Source organism: Schistocerca nitens, chromosome 5 (assembly GCF_023898315.1).
Source record: "Schistocerca nitens isolate TAMUIC-IGC-003100 chromosome 5, iqSchNite1.1, whole genome shotgun sequence".
Taxonomy (NCBI): Eukaryota; Metazoa; Arthropoda; class Insecta; order Orthoptera; family Acrididae; genus Schistocerca; species Schistocerca nitens.
This window is the reverse complement of record NC_064618.1, coordinates 584077444-584097544: the sequence shown is the minus strand read 5'-3', so window position 1 is coordinate 584097544 and position 20101 is coordinate 584077444. Positions and strand designations below refer to the sequence as shown.

The window sequence follows — 20101 nt, the reverse complement described above, 5'->3', positions numbered from 1 at the left end:
ATGAAGAAACCGATTGTAGATGCCAAACTCAGGAAAGATTAGATTTGGTTCCGGAGAAATTGACGAACACGCGGAGTACTACTTACGACTTTCGTTAGAAAACAGACCGAATAAAGGTAAACGTATGTTCATAGTATTTTTACATTTAGCGAAAGCTTCGGAAAATATGATGGAAGCAGGAATAAAGTGTAGTAAGTGGAAGAAATATCTACAACTTGCATGGAAACAAACTGCAGTTATTAGGATAGCAGTGTATGAGAACAGTGGGAGACAAGGTCAAAAGCTACCCCGTAATCATTTAGTCTGTAAAGATGCCATAGGATAACAAACCGTTGGATGATACACCTTGCAGAGAAGATGCAGGATTTTTCTGTCTATGTTAATGTATTTTTTTTAACTCAAAAGTCAGAAACTCCAATTGTATGTAGATTTAAAAGATTTCTACAGCTATGTGACACCGTTATATAAAATATCCGGTCAAAGCAGCCTTATTCTGAAGCTCTTAAAACTTGTGTTTCAATGTTGTATGCATCTCAAATATGAAAAACAAGTCGTAAATGTAAAACACTGAGTCGTATTTGCTTACTTTTCACTAGCAAATAAAGAAAATGACGTGAACCGGAATGACTTTTGTGGGGAATATCAACATTTTAGGCTACAGGAACACAATATACCAAAAAGTAAAGACAGTAGTAGGACTGAAATGTGAAATTACTGTAGCAAATCCTCTTACCTCCGAGAATCTGACAAATTTTTCAGCAAAGCTGCCGCGAAAAATTATATCAATGAAACATATTTGGAAACTGAATGCATTTATTTGTTAATCAGACTATATTTCAAATGCACAAAAGTTTAAATTACTTGTCAGTGTGGGCCATGGGACTGAAATTGGCGATATCATGCATGTAATACTCACTGGCGGCCTAACGTAGGTGGTGTTTTTACGTTATTCATATCGTGTAAATTTCCTACATCGCTTGGTTCACATTATTTAAATCTCGTACACGGCCGGTGATAAATATTATCACTATACATAGAAACTGAATTATTGATGAAATATATATTTTGCTTTTTTTAATTGATGTTTTATTCAGTGCAATATCGCTTCTCCTTTTGATCAATGTTTCATTATCCCACTTTCATTTTGAAATTTTTAACTGTGTGAAAGTTACCATGAAGGCAGGAAAAAAATTGTCCTTGTCAACAATAGCTCGTTAATTCTTTCAGAGTGGTACACGCTCCACCTACTACTGATATCAGCCAATGAGAATACTGGTAACACCTCCTGTAACTTCTTCAAAACTCAATAATTTCGTTACGACCATCTGGATTATTTCATAAAAAAGGAAAGGGACATTGATTTTAGCTCCTCATCATAATTAGCGCTAGCATAATTATCAACAGCATTTTTCTCATTCATTCATCGTCGACTGCTGGGTGTAGGTCTATTCCAGAACTTTAGCTTTCCTAATTTTAATTTCGCCAACTGTTTCTTTATGTCGTACATCCATTTTCAATTACGTCATCCTCTATGTGTTTTCTTTTCATGAATAATCTGTATCTACGTCTACACCTATACTCTGGAAGGCATCTTACGGTGCGTGGTCGAAAATATTAGTGAAACCTCTTTCTTTTTTTGCCTTTCTTGTTTCATTCACGAACAGTGCGTGTGAAAATTGATTGTCGATAAAGCTCCGTATGAAATCTAATTTCTCTGCCTCGTCGCGATCATTTCGCGAGACGTATTAAGGATGTAATTGGTTTCTCGACTCTTCTTGGAAGATAAGCTCCCAAAATATGGTCGCCTGTACATAAGAAGGGTAAAAGAGCGGACCTGAAAAATTGCAGACCAGTATCACTAAATTCGTTATGCTGCAGAAGCCTTGAACATATTCTCAGTTCGAATAAAATAAATTTTCTTGAGACGGGAAAGCGTATGCCCACGTATCAGCTCATTTATAGAAACGCTCGTGCAAAACTGAGCTTGCCTTTTTCTCACATGATATCCTGCGAAACAAGAATGAAGGGCAAGAAGCAGATTATGTATTTCTAGATATCCCAAAAGCATTTGCCACGGTGCCCCATTGCAGGCAGGTAACGGAGATACAAGAATATGGAATACGTTCACACATATGTGAGTGGTACGAAGACTTTTTAAATTATAGAACCCAGTCTGTTCTCCAAGGCGAGCGTTCATCGGAGTCAAGGATATCGTCAGGAGCGTCACAGGGAACAGTGATAGGGCCGCTGCTGCTCTCTGTCTACATAAATGATTTTCCGGAGAGGGTGGGTAGCAATTTTCGGTTGTTTGCTGAAGATGATGTGCCGGCGTCTGTGACCGAGCGGTTCTAGGCGCTTCAGTCGGAACAGCACTGCTGCAACGGTCGGAGGTTCGAATCCTGCCTCGGGGATGGATGTTAACGATATCCTTAGACTAGTTAGGTTTAATTAGTTCCAAGTCTAGGGGACTGATGACCTCAGATGTTAAGTACCATAGTGCTTAGAGCCATTTGAACCATTTCTGATGATGCTGTGGTGTACGATAGTGTGTCAAGGTTGAGAGAGTGTTGGAGGATGCCTCAGCCAAAATTGCTAGCTGGTGTGATGAGTGGCAGCTTCCTCTAAATGTGTAAAAATGTAATTTAATGTTATGAATAGGAGAAACAAACCCGTAACGTTGGTATACAGCATTAGTAGCCTCTGTTGATCCATTGTGGATATGGGACAGCGGCTGGTCAAATATTTGACAATGAAATTCGCCAAACAGCCGTGCAATTGAGAAGTTATTTTATTTTAGCTATCAGTTTCATCAATTTATTATTACAGCTTCAGGCCCCATATGCACCTCTCGATAATAATCGATATTATCATACTGGGGCTATATGTTTCTTGATGTCGTGAATTCTCAAGCCAAGTCTTCGAAGGAAGCACTTGAGAACAGATTTGGAGCCTGAAGATGGCGTAATGAATTGTCGAAACTGGTGGGTAAAATAAAATAACTTCACAATCGCACGGCTCTTTGGCGCATTTCACTGTTAAACAGCGTTAGTAGGGTCCTGCTTGACACAGTCGCGTCATTTAATCATCTGGGGTAACGTTGCAAAGTGGGTTGCAAAATGGTATGAAATGGAACGAGCATGTGAAGACTGTGGCAGGGAAGGCGAACGGTCGACTGCGGTTTATGGCAAAAATTTTAGGCAAGTGCGGCTCATCCGTAAAGGAGACCACGTATCGGACGCTAGTGCGACCTATTCTTGAGTACTTAGGATCCGTTTAGGTCGGATGGGAAGACATCAAAACAGTTCAGAGGCGGCTTGCTAGATTTGTTACCGGTAGTTTCGAACAACACTTGAGTGTTACGGAGATGCTTCTGGAACTCAAGTGGTTATTCCTGGAGGGAAGGCTACATTCCTTTCGAGGAACACCACTGAGTAAATTTAGAGAGCGGGCATTCGAAGCTGAGTGCTGAACCATTCTAATGCAGCCAACGTAAATTGCTCGTAATGAGTACGACGATAAGAGACAGGAAATTAGGACCCATACGGAGGCATACAAACAGTCGTTTTTCCGTCGTTCTATTTGCGAATGGATCAAGATAGGAGGTGACTAGTAGCGATACGGCGTTCCTCCCACCACGCTCCGTATGGTGGCTTGCGGAGTGTCTATGTAGATGTAGATGTAGAAATGCCAACAGAAAAGCTCTTCGTCAATCACAACGTCTCTCTTGTAGCGTATGCAGTGGAATTTGTTGGGCATCTCCGTAACGCTCTCCTGTCTAGTAAACAATCCCGAACGAAACGCGCCGCTTTTCACTGGATGATGATTTTAGGTTTGGGATGCACTCAGCTGCACGCTCATCAGCGCCCGTACAAAGTCCGACTTTTTTCACAGTCCAACCTATCTACTCGCACGGATGATCATGATGATGAAATGATGAGGACCACGCAAACACTTTGTCCCCAGGCAGAGAAAATCACCAACCTGGCCGGGAACCGAAAAAAATGGTTCAAATGGCTCTGAGCACTATGGGACTTAACTTCTGAGGTCGTCAGTCCCCTAGAACTTAAAACTACTTAAACCTAAGTAACCTAAGGACATCGCACACATCCATGCCCGAGGCAGGATACGACCTTCGAACGTAGCGGTCGCGCGGTTACAGACTGTAGCGCCGGGAACCGAATCCTTGACTCCCTGATGCAGAGGCAGCAACGCCAGCCACTAGACCACGAGCTGCGGACCTTTCCACTGGAGCTCCTCTATCTCCTCTACTAATCCTACTCGGTTTGGCTCCCAGAATGATGAACAGCACTTGAGAATCGGTCGAACTATTGTTTTCTAAGCCACCTCTATCATTGATGCATTACATTTCCTCAAGGTTCTCACAATTAATCTCAATCTTCTTTTCCTGCTATTTATTTTGCGTGGTCACTTCACTTTAGGTCACTCCGGTGGTTTCTCCTAGGTATTTTACGGTAATTACTGTGTCTTGTAATTTGCCGCGTAGAGTGTAAACGAACAACAGTGGATCTGTTCGTCTGTTTATACGCACTTCCTTACATTTATTTACGTTCTAAGTCAACTGCTAGTCCCTGCACCAAATGCCGATCCTCAGCAAGCCTTCCTGCAATTCGCTACAGTTTCCTGTATCTGTCTACAGAATCCTACATCGAATCCCTTTAGTCCCTCACTGTATGGCTTTTCCCTTCTACATCTACCTGCTTATTTGTACCTTCCTGTTATGTCGAATGTGCGTTTTTCTATTCCTTTTTGAGCAAGCTTCTATTTTTGAACTGTTGGTGCAATGAACACCCATGGGTCACTTTTGTAGAACTGGCACTATCCACCGGTTATAGACTGTTTAATGCAGATTGGGAATTTAGTTCTGAATGCAGCATTCACTTTCCCAAATGAACTTCAAGCCATATTTAATATCCTGTTTATTTCTTCAAGTAGTCTTCTTTTGTTATTCTCAGGTGTTTCAATGCACAAACCGCCGAGTGTCACAACAGCTTCAGATTATGTTTTGCTCTCTTGTTATCGGCATGATATTGTATAGTATTTTCATCTTATTGTATATAATCTTCACACCTACTGCCGTGATTGTCCAGCTTCTCCGTTATTGCTTAAATTGCTCTAGGTTCGAAGGAAACGAAAATATCGTCTGCAAATGTGGTAATGTGCTACCTGTGTAGGCATATTCCAGCTCAATTTTAAAATCCTTATAACACACATGTCGCAGGAGGACCCCCGGCATAAGAACCGCCTGAAATGGCGTAGGAAAACATGGACAAAAATTAATTTGGGATATCATCCAAACATAAGTATCGAAAAAAGCAATGAAATAATCTTCACGGGAATAACAAATCTATTTGCCTAACAATGGACGAGTTGTCTGCCACCTTTACTCTCACGTAACTTTCAGAAAAACGATTTTAAGTCTTCATTGAGTCTAATCGCGTGGACGCTAATAAACATTTAAGGAATGGAATCAGTTCTCTTAAAACTTGAGAAGAATAAAAAACTGAAATGAAAGCGATCCATACGATTCGTACTGTCCACTATACTGGAAGAAGAGTAACCTACGACTTCAGAAGATTGCTGAAATTTATTGGAAACAAGCTTCTTCTGAGATCACAAGACAAAAGATTGGGTGAGAAGGATCACAGCAACAACCAATGAAAGTAATGTAGGTGAAAAAGATGCAAGAAACAATATTATACTACAAACAGCAATGAGGAAATCACTTTAATATAAATTGTTTTAATTGGAATTGAATTATTGCTGTCTTGAAAAATGATCATAATATGGGTAAACTGATCCAAATATTATGACTATTCTGCGGCGTGTTTGCAACAGTATTCTGCGGGATGACGTATGAGATTTGCATGAGAATTTTAGTAGCTGTTTCTGTGCCACATAACTTATTGGACACAAGGGAACTGCACTTGCGCTATTGAACACTGTAGACAAGCTAACTTGTCGACAGAATACATGAAAGAGTCTAGATAGAATCAGTGTGCAATCACACTGCACATACTGCTTGCAGATGCCGCAATTGTAACAAGTGTGTAGCTCTTGACGCAAGGTGTTTAGTAACATTAATGGAGGGAAGGGTAAGAGTATATTTTGAAGAGTTACCTATTATTTTTATTGCCTGAAAATTGTACAATACTTCTTACAATCCTGTATGTTACCTAAATATCATGTTTATAAAATCCTAGCATCTCATCTTCAGATAGTCTGATACTGAGCACTTTTATTTCTGTACACCTTGTAATCAATTTTCTGTGTCGTGTTTGTGGTATATATGTCTGTCTCTCAATTTTCCTCCCTTCGCTGCCTCTCCCTGAACCTGCTGTCAACTTCGTACATTATTAAAGCCATCTAGAATTCCAAGTTTTCGTCCTACCCTCTCTCTCGTCCCTGCAACCTTTCCTTCATTGACTCTTCGTTGCAGTGTTTATTTCGTAGAATACGTCACAGACAAGATGTTCTCTTTACTTTCATTATTTGCACTAGTTTTCGTTCATCTCCTTTTCTTCTACTTCTTAATTCATCATTGTGTCAGCCCATTCTGCTTTCAGCTCTTTCCTCCACAAATACATTTAATTACCATCCAAGAACTTTTCCTCTTTCTTTTCGAAAGACCGAAATTCATTGCTATGCAGTGCTACATTCAAGGTGAAACACATGGCAAATGGCTTTGTTAACTCTGATACAATTCTTTTTGCAGTTAAGAAAACTTTCACCTTTTCAGAAAGCACTTTTAACAATGAATATTCTTTTTATATCCCCCTCACGGCTTCCATTCATATCACAAAACGTTCTAAGTACCTGAAAGATTTTACTTCTTTCAACATTTTTCATTGACTGAACTCTTATATTTGGTGACTCTCAATACTTTTGTCGTGCTTGCATTCATTCCCACTCCATAATTTTATCCCTCTTTCTTCGATCGTCTCCATCATAAGTGGTAGTTTTTTCCTCAGATTTCTCGAATTAAATTGAATTCATGAATTTCTGTACACACACCTTTGTAAGTTCTTTCGTTAAGCTAAAACAACGTTGCAGAAATTGTGAATATCTCTGTTTCACAATGTAACAATGAGCACAGCTGTTTTGTTTTATAAATACGCTATACAACAAAAAAAACATTGTAACACGGTGAAAATATCCGATTGGGACGCAAATCAGTAGCTGTGATGTAAATGTAGAGACAATCAAATGGTTACAGTTCCAGAAAAAGTTGATGAGTTAGTCAATAGAAAGAGCTTCACAAATTTAGCAATTCATTAACGCGTTGGTCTACATCTGGCACTTATTCGGCTTGACATTGATTGAAAGATTTGTCGGATGTCCTCGTGAGAGACATCGTGCCAAATTCTGTCTTACTGGTGCATCAGACAGTCAAAATCCCGAACTGGTTGGAGGCCGCTGCCCCATAACGCTCTAAACGTTCTCAAGTGGAGATAAGTCCGCCGACCCTGTTGATCAAGGAAGGATTTGGTAAGCACGAGGACAGGCAGTAGAAACTCTCGCGGTGTGCAGGCGAGCATTATCTTGATGAAATATAAGCCCAGGATAGCTTGCATTGAGGGAAACAAAACAGGTCGTAGAATATTTCGACGTACACCTGCGCTGTAAGGGTGCCACAGATGAGAACTAAATGAATCCTGCTATGAAAAGAAATGGGACCCCAGACCATCACTTCTGTCTGTCGGGACGTATGACGGGCGACAGCCAAGCTGGTATCCCAACAATGTTCAGGGCGTCTCCAGACACGTCCTCTGCCTGGAATCTCCTTGACTCAAATGTTCAAATGTGGGACTTAATTGCTAAGGTCATCAGTCCCTAAGCTTACACGCTACTTAACCTAAGTTATACTAAGGACACACACCCATGCCCGAGGGAGGACTCGAACCTCCACCGGGACCAGCCGCACGGTCCATGACTGCAGCGCCTGACACCGCTCGGCTAATCCCGCGCGGCTCTCCTTGACTGGAGGAGAATTCTCTTCCGTGAGGAGTTCCACTTACAAATGAGCTCCGATGTTCACCAAAGACATGTCTCGAGTCGCACCTTTCAACGGTGGTATACCAATCTGACTGTAGCCCTCTGTACGGCCCGACAACCAGGAATGATAGTTTGGGCCGTCATTTTTTTTCGTAACAGGCAGCATTACTGTAAGTCGACGATGTGCTACGCCTTGTTTTGTGGCCCTACATGGGCTTACATTTGGCCCTCACACCACGAGAATTTGGATTATTATGGGCAGGGCCCTCCAACCACCTCGGGATATTGACGATCTAACGCACCCGTTGGACAGAATTTGGCACGATATCCCTCAGAAGGACATCCAACAACTCTCTCGATCAATTCCAAGCCGAATATGTGATTGCACAAGGGCAAAAGGTGGACCAGTGCGTTATTGACTTTCTGAATGTGTGAAGTTCTTCCTCTTGACTAAACCATCCTTTTTTTCTGAAATTGTAATCATTTGTTTGCCTGCACACGTGCATCACATCTACCGATTCCCGTCCATTTCGGAATAATTCCTTCGTCGTGCGTCGGCTTTCTTTATTTTCTTTTGTCTTAGTGTGTATGTTGGTACAGGAAATAACGAAGCATTTAATAAAAAATGAGTTTCCAGATGTAAGACACTTTTCCCGAGGAATTCGTCTAACACAACAGAATTATGCTATGACTGCTAGCCGTTATTCTATAAATGTCGATCAATGTGTAAAAACTTTTCCATCCATGTGTAGCATAACATGAATGTCCTTGTGTGGAAGTTAAGACGAGGCCTGCAGAAGACGCTATTTCTGTTTCTACAGAGAGGCTATTCGGCAAAGCATGGCGAGAGGAGTGGGTGGTGCTGTACGACGACTCGACGCTGGCGTGGTTCAAGGAGAAGGGCCGCGGGCAGCCCGAGGGCAGCGTCAGGGTGAAGGACGCGCCGGAGATGATGGCCGTCAGCCAGTGGACGGCGCGCATCCCCGGCCGGCCCGACCTGCCCTCCGGTTGCCACGTGGTGCAGCTCATGGCGTTCGGCACGCGGCGCCGCGACAAGGTGCACTGGCTGCTCGCCCAGTCCGAGCAGGAGGTCAAGTGAGTACCCGCGCGCCGCCAGCAAACAACACAAATCTTAGGAACAGATCGCACAGTCACCATTAGCGTGGTTCATTTCATGACAGGACATGGCCCTTACTGCCAGTACAACACAATTTCTACATCATTCCCAATACAGGGATGGTTCATTTCGTGACTTAACATGGCCCACACCTCGAATACTTACACAGAACAAGACCAACAGATAACACAGTGTCCATCCCAGTAGAGGTAACGTGCATTTCATAACCGGACATCCCTTCCCCCTATCCCACAATAAAAAGAACAGGAAGAGACCAACACCATTGGGTGACTGGCTATTTAAGACTCACCCCCTTCCCCCACACAAACACAATATGATCCATATTGGTTAATAATAATAAGTTAATCGAATTTAGAGTATTTTAAATAATTCTTGGGCCAGCTGACGTCACCCTCTTTACGACTGATTATCCGAGAAATAATCAAAATCTTCCAGTGCTGGAAAAGCCTAAAATCACAGGTTCGGAGTAGACTATGAGGGGCAGTCAAATGAAAACCAAACACCCACGACGCGCCCATGGAATGGTTCCATTCAAAAGTAATCACCACATGCATTAAGGCATTTATCCCACTGGGAGACGAGGCCATCAAATTCTGTTTCATAGATAGCAATCGCCTGCCGGCGGATCCACAGCCTCACCCACGCTGGCACTTCCTCGTCCGACTGAAACCGACGTCCACGCATGTCTTTCGTCATGTCACCAAAAAATTGAAAATCACACGGTGAAAGATCCGGGCCGTATGTAGGATGCTGCTGTGTTTCCCGACCTAATCGCTGTAGCGGAGCATTCGTCCGATTAGCAGTATGGGCGGGAGTTATCGTGCAACGGAATGATTCTATCCGAGAGAATTCCTAAAGCCCGAGGGAAAACGGCAAAACCAACAATGCAAGCATCCAATATCTCCCCCCGGCAAAGAAATTCCAAGCTGTGCACACAATTTCCGGCACACAAGATCACAATAACCTTCTCTTTCAACCTCAGGAGCTCGCTGCTCGTCGAGTTCCTCGAGCCTGGAACCACAATCAATGCGCAACGCTGTGAAGAGACTTTGCAGAAATTGCGAGTTGCCATAAATACAAAAAGCCCAGGAATGCTGTAGGGCGGAATAACCCTGTTGCACAATAACGCCCGCCCCCACACTGTCAATCGGACAAAGGCTACGCTTTAGCGATTTGATTGGGAAATACTGCAACATGCTCCGTACAGCCTGGACCTCTCACGGTGTGATTTTCACATCTTAAGCGACCTCAAGAAACACACGAGCGGACGTTGACTTCAATCGGACGGGGAAGTGCAGACTTTGGTACGGTTTGGGATCAGTTAGCGGCCGAACGCGTTATGCAAAACCGAAATTTATCATCTCTTTTCTCAGTAAGATAAATGTGTTAACTTGTGTGGGGTTTACCTTTGAGTGGAACCATGCCATGGTTCATTTGACTGACTGACCCTTTTACATATTAGAAATATAAACAGAAACATGCACCTCAGAAATCTTAACAAGGAACAAAATGTGAGACACAGGGAATATGCCATCGATGTGAGATTTATTAAATAATAATGTTTTGGTTTATTTATTGTTATTTGTTTCCTTCTGGACATACAAGTCCAATATCAGTTTCGTAATCATAGGTCGTTGTCTAGTAATTTATTATCATCCTTTCGAAATGAATTATGTTTCACGTCGTAATGCATGCCTTAAATATTGACTATAAAGGGAGAGTCTCGTTAATACCAACTGTATTGATTTGTATCACTTGGCACTCTAACAGACAGCCTCGAGGCTAATTAAGAATTGGGCTAAAATCTCTTCGTAAGTATCAGATTGTTTGTACGGTTCCCATCAGATGTAAAGCGGTACATGTGTCCGTATCGAGGGAACATGGTGGTTGAGGGTTCCACAGGTGGTTAATCGGGCTTAATTCAATGGAATATAATGATCGGCGAAATGTTTTGATTTTTTTCCTTGTAAATAATTTATACAGAACTGCAACCAGTCAATTTTTTGAATAATTATGTTTTATTCCACGAACCGGTTTTCGAAACTTTTCAGGTTCCTCTTCAGATGGTTTCAGGAAGTTACATCATTATTGGTAGCATAATGCTGGCTGATGGCTCTATGGCAGAAAGGTCGGTCACACTTTAATGTGTCGCCATGACTATAGCTTATCGGTCGATATGGATGTAAATTTAGTTTCTACTTACTGCGACAGTATAAGCGGCTTTTTTCGGTTAGTGTCCATCTGTCTGCCTCCATTTTAATGTCCAGTAACTATATCAGTACACACACTTCCACACGAACTATATTAATTTACACTTTGACAGAGAAACTTTTCCAGCATCCAGCATGCTCTTAACGACTGTTGCTTGTAACAAAGATCTTGACAGAAAGATATGGCATAGGCCTACTTTGTACAGAGATGTAATTTATTGTTCTTTACATGTATTAACGTCGATATAAGGGCAAGTATTTTAATCAGAATGACGATAACATGAGAGCACAAGATAAAATAAATAAATAAATTACTACAAGAAAAAACTTCAGGTGATCTGATACCTTATTTCTAATTGTACATTACAGGCAGTTTATAGCAATTTTTTTTATCATGTTTGGCATTAAAATTAATACCCAGGAATCAATAATATAGTTATTGTATCTGCAGTAGTATGCAGCTGTCTGTATGACTAGGACCTTTATATTTATTATTATTATTATTATTAGCGAATGTCCCCATGGGAGAACGATAAGCAGGTGATTAACATTTCTTAATGTTCTTCTTATTTTCCCAGTAGTTCTTCACTGCCTCCCCAAAGGCCTTCTTCCTTTCTTCGGTCCACTTTGGTCGGAAAGGTTTAGATTCCGTCTCTGGAGTAAACTTCCACTTGTCGATTTTTCTTCTGAATGTATCCCGGTCTGATGTGTTTGTTATGTCAATTTTTGCCTTTTTCAAATCCTTCTTAACTTCAGTTACCCAGGGTATTGTTGCCTTAAGTGATGTCATATAGTCCAATAGACGTTTAGTTAACCTGTTTCCAGGTAATCTGTCTATATGTCCATAAAACTTCATCCGCCTCTTCCTGATATCTGCCTCGATGTTTGATATTTTTTCGGTTGTCTCGGTAGTCTGCAGCCTGTATCCATCTTGTGTGTATCGTGGTCCTAGGATTTTTCTAATAATTTTTCTCTCTACTTTCTTAATTTCGTGTAAATCTAATTTTCTATTCAGGGAGAGTGTTTCACTTGCATATGTGACTGTTGGTTTGATGACTGTGTTGTAGTGTCTGATTTTAGTGCCTTTTGATAGACATTTCTTGTTATATATATTTTGAATAAGTCCGAATGCTTTCTTGATTTTCTGTAATCGGTTTTTTTGTGCTATTTTCTCAAGTCCTGTTGGTTCAATAACTTCACCGAGATACTTAAAGTGCTTGACTCTAGTTATTTCACCATACTTTGTTTTTAGTTTCGAAATATCTAATTTTGAGCAGATGAATTCTGTCTTCTCAAAGGAGATTTGCAGGCCAACCTTCTCAGCACATTCTTTAAGTGTCTCAATTTGTTTTACTGCTGTTTCTTCACTGTCAGTTATAATTGCCAAGTCATCTGCAAACGCTAAATAAGGGATGTTCAATTTTCCTTTACCTCTTCCTGGTTCAATTGGCTTCCACAAGCTTTGTTTCCTTAGTGTTACTTCCCACTCTTTCATAACTTTGTCCAAAACTATATTGAATAATAGTGGTGAGATCCCATCTCCTTGTCTTACTCCTGTTTTAATTGAGAATGGTTCCGAAATTTCCCCTCTGAATTTAATTTTTGATTTGGTTTCTGTTAGTGTTTGTTCAATTAGTTTTCGGGTTTTAGTGTCTAGGCCTCGTTCTTCGAGAATGTGACATAGAGACTGTCTGTCTATGGAATCGTATGCCTTTTTGAAATCAACGAATGTGCAGATTATTGGTTTTGACCTGATTGCTTTAATCTTTAAAATAGTTTTAAGGTTGAATATCTGTTCCGGGCATGATCTATTAGGACGAAAGCCTGCTTGGTAATCTGAAATTGTATGTTCTAGTTGTTCTTGTGCCCTCTTTAGGAGACATGCAGATAGAATTTTGTAGGTAACTGGTAAAAGTGAAATGCCTCTGTAGTTGTTTACGTCTGATCTCTCTCCCTTTTTGTGCAATGGGTGAATTAGTGCACACTTCCACTCCTCTGGGATATTTTCTGTCTGCCAAATTTCTTGGATGATGCTAGTGATCTCTTTTAACGAATTTGGACCAAGGTTTTTCAGTAGTTCAGCTACAATTCCATCTTCTCCCGATGATTTATTATTTTTGAGTTTTCTAATGTGACTATAAATTTCTTCTTGAGATGGTGGTAGTGAAGTCTCATTCGTGTGTTCTGGTTGTAATCTGGGGAATCTTGTACTTGGTTGTGGGCAATTTAGGAGTTGTGAGAAATATTTAGCTAGTTCTTGGCAATTTTCTTTGTTAGTTAGTGCCAATTTTCCATTCTGTTTCCGGAAGCAGAGATTTTGTGGAGTGTATCCTTTGATTTGATTTGCGAATATTTTATAAAAATCTTGAGTGTTGTGGTTCTTAAAGTTTTCTTCAATTGTGTTTAGCTGTTCATTAAGGTATTTTCTTTTAGTTTGTCTAAGTATTTTAGCTGTTTGTTTTCTCACTTTGAAAAATGTTTGTTGTGTGGTTTCTGATTTGTCACAATTGTAATTTAAAAAGGCTTGTTGTCTCTCTTCTAATGCGTTATCACAATTCGAATTCCACCATGGATGCTTGGATATTTTCTTTAACGGAATCAAATCTCTTGCTTTCTGTATAATTTTCGTTCGGAAATCTTTCCAGTTGTTTGTTGGTTGTTTATCCCATGCTTCTGTAATTTCTGATTCCTTGATATTTTTCAAGTCAAATTTGGGAATTAGTGGTGATTTCCTTTGGCGTTTCCTTTTTGGAGTGAATTTAATTTTAACTCTGGTAAGGTAGTGGTCAGAATCTATATTTGCCCCTCTGCGGACTTGTGTGTATTTCTTTCTGGAAGTCATAGGAGATCGCAACATGGTCTATTTGAAATTCACCAAGCTGAAGGTTTGGTGATCTCCATGTTTTTTGTTTCTTGGGGTCTTTTCGAAGTGATGTTGTCACGATTTTTAGGTTGTTTTGCTGACATAACTCGATGAGTCTCATGCCGTTCTTGTTTGTGAATTTGTGTGCAGGGTAATTACCGACTGTTTTTTTATATTTCCTCTCTTTGCCAATTTGCGCGTTGAAATCCCCTAGAAGAATTTTTACATCCTCCTCTGGAATTTTGGACATTTCAGTTTCGAGTTTTTCCCAAAATTTTTCTGTCTTCTCCGGTTCTTTTTTGTTGGCAATGTTGGTAGGTGCATGAACATTAATAAATGTATATATTTTGTTGGTGTGCTTGATTCGCATGGTCATTAGTCTGTTACTGATTTGATTTATGTCTATAACAGAGTCAAGGGTGTCCTTATTTACAATAAAAGCCATGCCAAATATTGCAGCTCCTTTGCCAATTTTCTTGTCTGTTTTACTTTTAAAGATACGGTAATTGTTGTAGTCTATTGTTTCTGAATCAGTGAATCTGGTCTCTTGGAGAGCAAGGATTTGAATTTTCTGTTTGTTGAGTTCTGTTGTAAGATTATGAAGTTTGCCTGTCTGAATTAGTGTCTGAATGTTAAAAGTGCCAATAAATGTATGGGACTTTCGTGGACGTTTACTAGAGAACTCCGACTTTCTCTGTCGTACGAGCCCAAGCTCCCCAGAATCCGATAGCTTGGTTGTCGCCACAGGGCGAGTGGATTGGCCACCTGGGGTAATATTAATTTTACTTGTACGAATCATACTGCTTGTAATTAAGTTCCAGCTAATGCTGGGTAGTTAGAACCAGGGATTGTTAGTTCCTGGAGCTTGGTGTTCAGCCGCACCTCACATGGTGAACAGACGCTGGCCAGAGTACCGGTGGTTGCCACACAGACGTGTCTGGGCTTTTCAATATATTTAAATTAATAACAAATATTCAGATGGGCTGTTGACTTATTTCTGTTGTTATGTTAACATGATCTGGGGTATTATCAAGAGTAGGTTCTATTTATTTTAGCTAAAGGTATATGTATAAAAGTTATAGTGATTGTAATGGACTAAAGCTGTTTGTATGGCTGTACACTTTATATTTCAAAAATCATGAACGAAAGTTCTTTAACTGTTGACTTATTTTTATTCTTACATTAGAGTGATCGGGAATATTGGTAAAGGCAACTTCTGTTTGTTCCAGCTAGAATTGATATGAATAAAAGTACTGATTTATGTTATCTGTAGAGGGCTTTAAATTTTAAAAATATAGTAAAGGTTTTATTCTGTGGTAGGAAATTACATTGAAACCAGTGTGGTCAGGATGTAAGGAGAGAGATGGGGGTCGTTGGGAGCGGGGGGGGGGGGGGGGGGGGGCGTTGGGGAGCCGGTGTAGGGTTTGTTGAGTGATTACTTTGTAGATCTTCAAAGTTCTGAGGGAAAAATTTGTTTTTCAGTTCAGTTTGATCATTGAGTAGGTAGTCAAGTGCTGTATTTTTGTAGATAAATATTTCAATTTCTTCAAGAAGATCAAGTATTGTGCCTTTGTTGGCAAAATGTAGTATTTGGAGATTCTGTTCTATGTTGTTTTCAGACTGATTGTGTTGGGCAAGATGTGAGGCGAAACTAGACTTGTTCAGGTTGTTAAGACGGAGTGCATCTATGTGTTCTTTAAATCTTGTTGTGAAGCTTCTACCAGTTTGTCCAATGTAGACGCTTGGACATGAGTTGCAAATGAGCTTGTACACACCTGACTTTTGAATTGTTGTATAGTGGTTTTGGTGCTGTGTATGATTTTATTTTGTATTTTGTTGCTGGCGAAGGAACTTATTTTTATGTTTTATATCTTGAAGAGGTTGGCAATTTGGTGAGAAATCTTCCCTAGGAAAGGCAGGCTAATAAATGTGCTCTTCTTGTTTGTGGGTGGTTGCTCAGCAGTTGGTTGATTTAGTTTTGCTGTGTGGATTAGTTTATTTATTATTGCAGGGTTGTACCCATTGGTGGAAGCAATTGATTTAACAATTTCTGTTTCTTTTTGTCTTTCACATGTGTCCATTGGGATTTTAAGCATGCAGTTAACCATTGTTCTGAAGAATGCTTTTTTATGTTGTTCTGGATGGCAAGAGAATTTGTGTATGGTAACATTCATGGTTGTTGGCTTTCTGATAATTTGAAATTTATGCTTGTGATTCTTATTTGAGATTGTTAGATCAAGATAGTTAATGCCTTCTGGTGTTTCGTGTTCTACTGTGAATCGGATTTTATTGTGTATTTTATTAAGTTCTTTGGCTATATTATCTATTTCTTCTGTTGTTCCATTGAACAGAATGAGTGTGTCATCAACATAGCGTTTGTAACAAAGCAACTTATCTTTTAGTTGGGTTTGGGACCTAAATAAGTGTTTTCAAGGTTATTGATAAATATATGTCTGCTGGCAAGCCTGCAAGACTACTACCCATTGCCAGTCCATCTTCCTGAATGTAAAATTTGTTGTTGAACAGGAAGTAGCTGTGTGACAATATAAGCTCTAGGATCTCTATGAGTTCATAGATTTCAGCTCTACCCATTGTCCCATGTTTGAGTAAGTTATTTCTTATTAAACTAATTGTTTCCTTGACAAGAGTTGCAAATTTAACTGTGACTGGGATTGGGATATCTTTTATACTATTGATGAGCTCATAACTGTTTTTAATGGAGAAGTTATTTTAAAATACATATACCTTACGGATAATATCATTAAGTTTTTGGTGATTTTATAGCTTGGGCTATTGATGGAGTTCACAATGGGACGTATCGGACATACGGATTTGTGGATCTTAGGCTGTGATCTCAGTTGTGGTGCTGACGGATTCATCACTATACAGTGCTTTGCTTCTAATGATGTGAACAAGAAGTGGCAGTTTTTAAGTAACTTTTTAATTTTATCATGGAATTTGGGAGAAGGGTCATATGCTATTTCCTTTATGTTATTCCTTCTGAAGAATTCACAAGTTTTGCTAATATAGTCTGATTCATACACGACATGATGAGGTATCGAATGTATTGTTTCCCCCTACTTATACCTCCCGAGGGGATCACGAATGTAAAATTAGAGAGATTCGAGCACGCACTGAGGCTTTCCGGCAGTCGTTCTTCCCGCGAACCATACGCGACAGGAACAGGAAAGGGAGTTAATGACAGTGGCACGTAAAGTGCCCTCCGCCACACACCGCTGGGTGGCTTGCGGTAGATGTAGATGTAGAACATCTGTGTTACCTTTGTCTGCTCGGACAACGAGGGCATTTTCAGTTGAAAGTTTCTTATTTATGTTACAATATTCCAGATCACTATAATGTAAGAATAAAAATAGGTCAACAGTTAAAGAACTTTTGTTCATGATTTTTCAAATATAAAGTGTACCGCCATACAAACAGCTTTAGTCCATTACAGTCACTATAACGTTTATACATATACCTTTAGCTAAAATAAATAGAACCTACTCTTGTTAATACTCATGTTAACATAACAAAAGAAATAAGTCAACAGCCCATCTGAATATTTGTTATTAATTTAAATATAAAGGTCCTAGTCATACAGTCAGCTGCATACTACTACAGATACAATAATTGTATTATTGACTCCTAGGTATTCATGTTAATGCCAAACATGATAAAAAAAATTGCTATAAACTGCCTGTAATATACAATTAGAAATAAGATATCAGATCACCTGAAGTTTTTTCTTGTAGTAATTTATTTATTTATTTTATCTTGTGCTCTCATGTTATCGTCATTCTGATTAAAATACTTGCCCTTATATCGACGTTAATACATGTAAAAAACAACAAATTACATCTCTGTACAAAGTAGGCCTATGCCACATCTTTCTGTCAAGATCTTTGTTACAAGCAACAGTTGTAAAGCTCATGCTGGATGCTGGAAAAGTCTCTCTGTCAAAGTGTAAATTAATATAGTTCGAGTAGAAGTGTGTGTACTGATATAGTTACTGGACATTAAAATGGAGGCAGACAGATGGACACTAACCGAAAAAAGCCGCTTATACTGTCGCAGTAAGTAGAAACTAAATTTACATCCATATCAACAGATAAGCTATAGTCATGGCGACACATTAAAGTGTGACCCATCTTTCTGCCATAGAGCCATCACCCAGTATTATGATACCAGTAATGATGTAACTTCCTGAAACCATCTGAAGATGAACCTGAAAAGTTTCGAAAACCGGTTCGTGGAATAAAACATAATTATTCAAAAAAGTGACTGGTTGTAGTTCTGTATAACTTATTTACATTCAATATACAGTCACGGTTCTAAGATATCCGTAATGGATAAGCATAATCCTTTATTTTCCTGTTCTAAACAGTTCTCACCACTGGGAAAGACTCATTACTTCACTGAAAATCAGTCCAGAGGAAGTTGGCGAAATCGTCAGATTGTTGTAAAGTATGATAATAACTACAGAGGACTGATGATTGATGCAGAGACCGAAAGTTGACCAAGAAGTCAAATAAATGCAATGTACTACTTATAAATGAGAGAAGAGATCTAGAACTCATCGATTACGAACGTAAAACACATAGCGATAACTTTTCGGAACGGCAATGATTACATTCATTGCAGTATAAATAGATCTCAGGTTGAGATTCGTAGTAAAATCGTAGGAAAATATACAATCATCCAGAACATTACAACCAACTACCTAAGAGCCGGATAACGCGTTGTGCATGGATCAGTGAGACCTTTGTAGGTCACTGGAGAAACTTGCCGCCACATCTGCATACAGAACTCACCTAATTCTCGTAAATTCCGTGGAAGGGGGCGATGACTTCCGAAGCCACTTTCAGTCACATCCCAGATGTGTGCGATCGGGTTCAGATCTGGCGAGCTGGATAGCCAGCACATCAATTGGAACTCGTCACCGTGATCCTCGAACCGCTCCATCACTCTCCTGGTCCTGTGACACGGTGCATTATCTTGTTGAAAAATGCCACTGCCATTGGGAAACATAATCCTCATTACGGGGTGTACGTGGTCTACAACCAGTGGCTGTTATGGTGCTTGGTACAAGCTCCACTGGACCCATGGATACCCGTGTGAATGTCCCCCGGAGCATAATGGAGCCGCCGCCAGCTTGTCTCCGTCCCCCAGTATAGTTGTCAAGGAACTGTTCCCCTGGAAGATGATGGATTCGCGCCCTCTCAATGGCATGATGAAGAAGGTATCAGGATTCATCAGTGCATGCAACGCTGTGCCTCTGCGTGAACGTCCCGTGTCGATGGTCACGTGCCCATTTCAGTCGTAGTTGCCGATCTTGTGGTGTTCACATAGGCGCTCGCATGAGTCGTCGGCTGCGAAGGGCCATCGTTAACAGTGTTGGGTGCACCCTGTGTTCAGACACACTCATACTCTGCCCAGCAATACGTTCTCATATTAGTTCCTCCACAATTCGCCTACATTCTACACACGGACATCACAGTGCGTGTGACTAACTAGTAGTCATTCCTCCCCAGATGGCGCTGCTATCGCGTGGATTGATAGGTGGTCATATTGATCTGACTGGTCAGTGTAACTTTCAGGAAATCAGCCTGTTGCCCTTCAAGCGTTCAGTAAGCACCAGAGCGTTATCGAGGTTTTGCATACAAGAAAGTCGTAGTGCGCCACACAAACATTTACTCTCGCACACCCGAGAATGTATGATAAGAAGATGTCGACAGGATAAATCTTCGTCGTGCTGACGTCCGGCGAAATGCCACAACAGGAAAAGCATACGAAATGAATCTGATAACGTGGTCTACGGGTTGTAATGTCCCCACAGAAAATACCCTCTACCACGCACCAGTTAATCATTTTCAATCA

At 40.3% G+C, this 20101-nt stretch overlaps 1 protein-coding gene across 1 annotated transcript in view; it reads left to right on the top strand.

Annotated features, from left to right (window-relative positions):
• Nucleotides 1–20101, top strand: part of LOC126260594 (uncharacterized) — a 145948-nt gene that overhangs the window by 70530 nt on the left and 55317 nt on the right. Inside the window, exon 2 of the mRNA XM_049957929.1 lies at nucleotides 8835–9108. Within this exon, the coding sequence (XP_049813886.1) occupies nucleotides 8835–9108 (274 nt within the window). The remainder of the gene's footprint in view (nucleotides 1–8834; nucleotides 9109–20101) is intronic.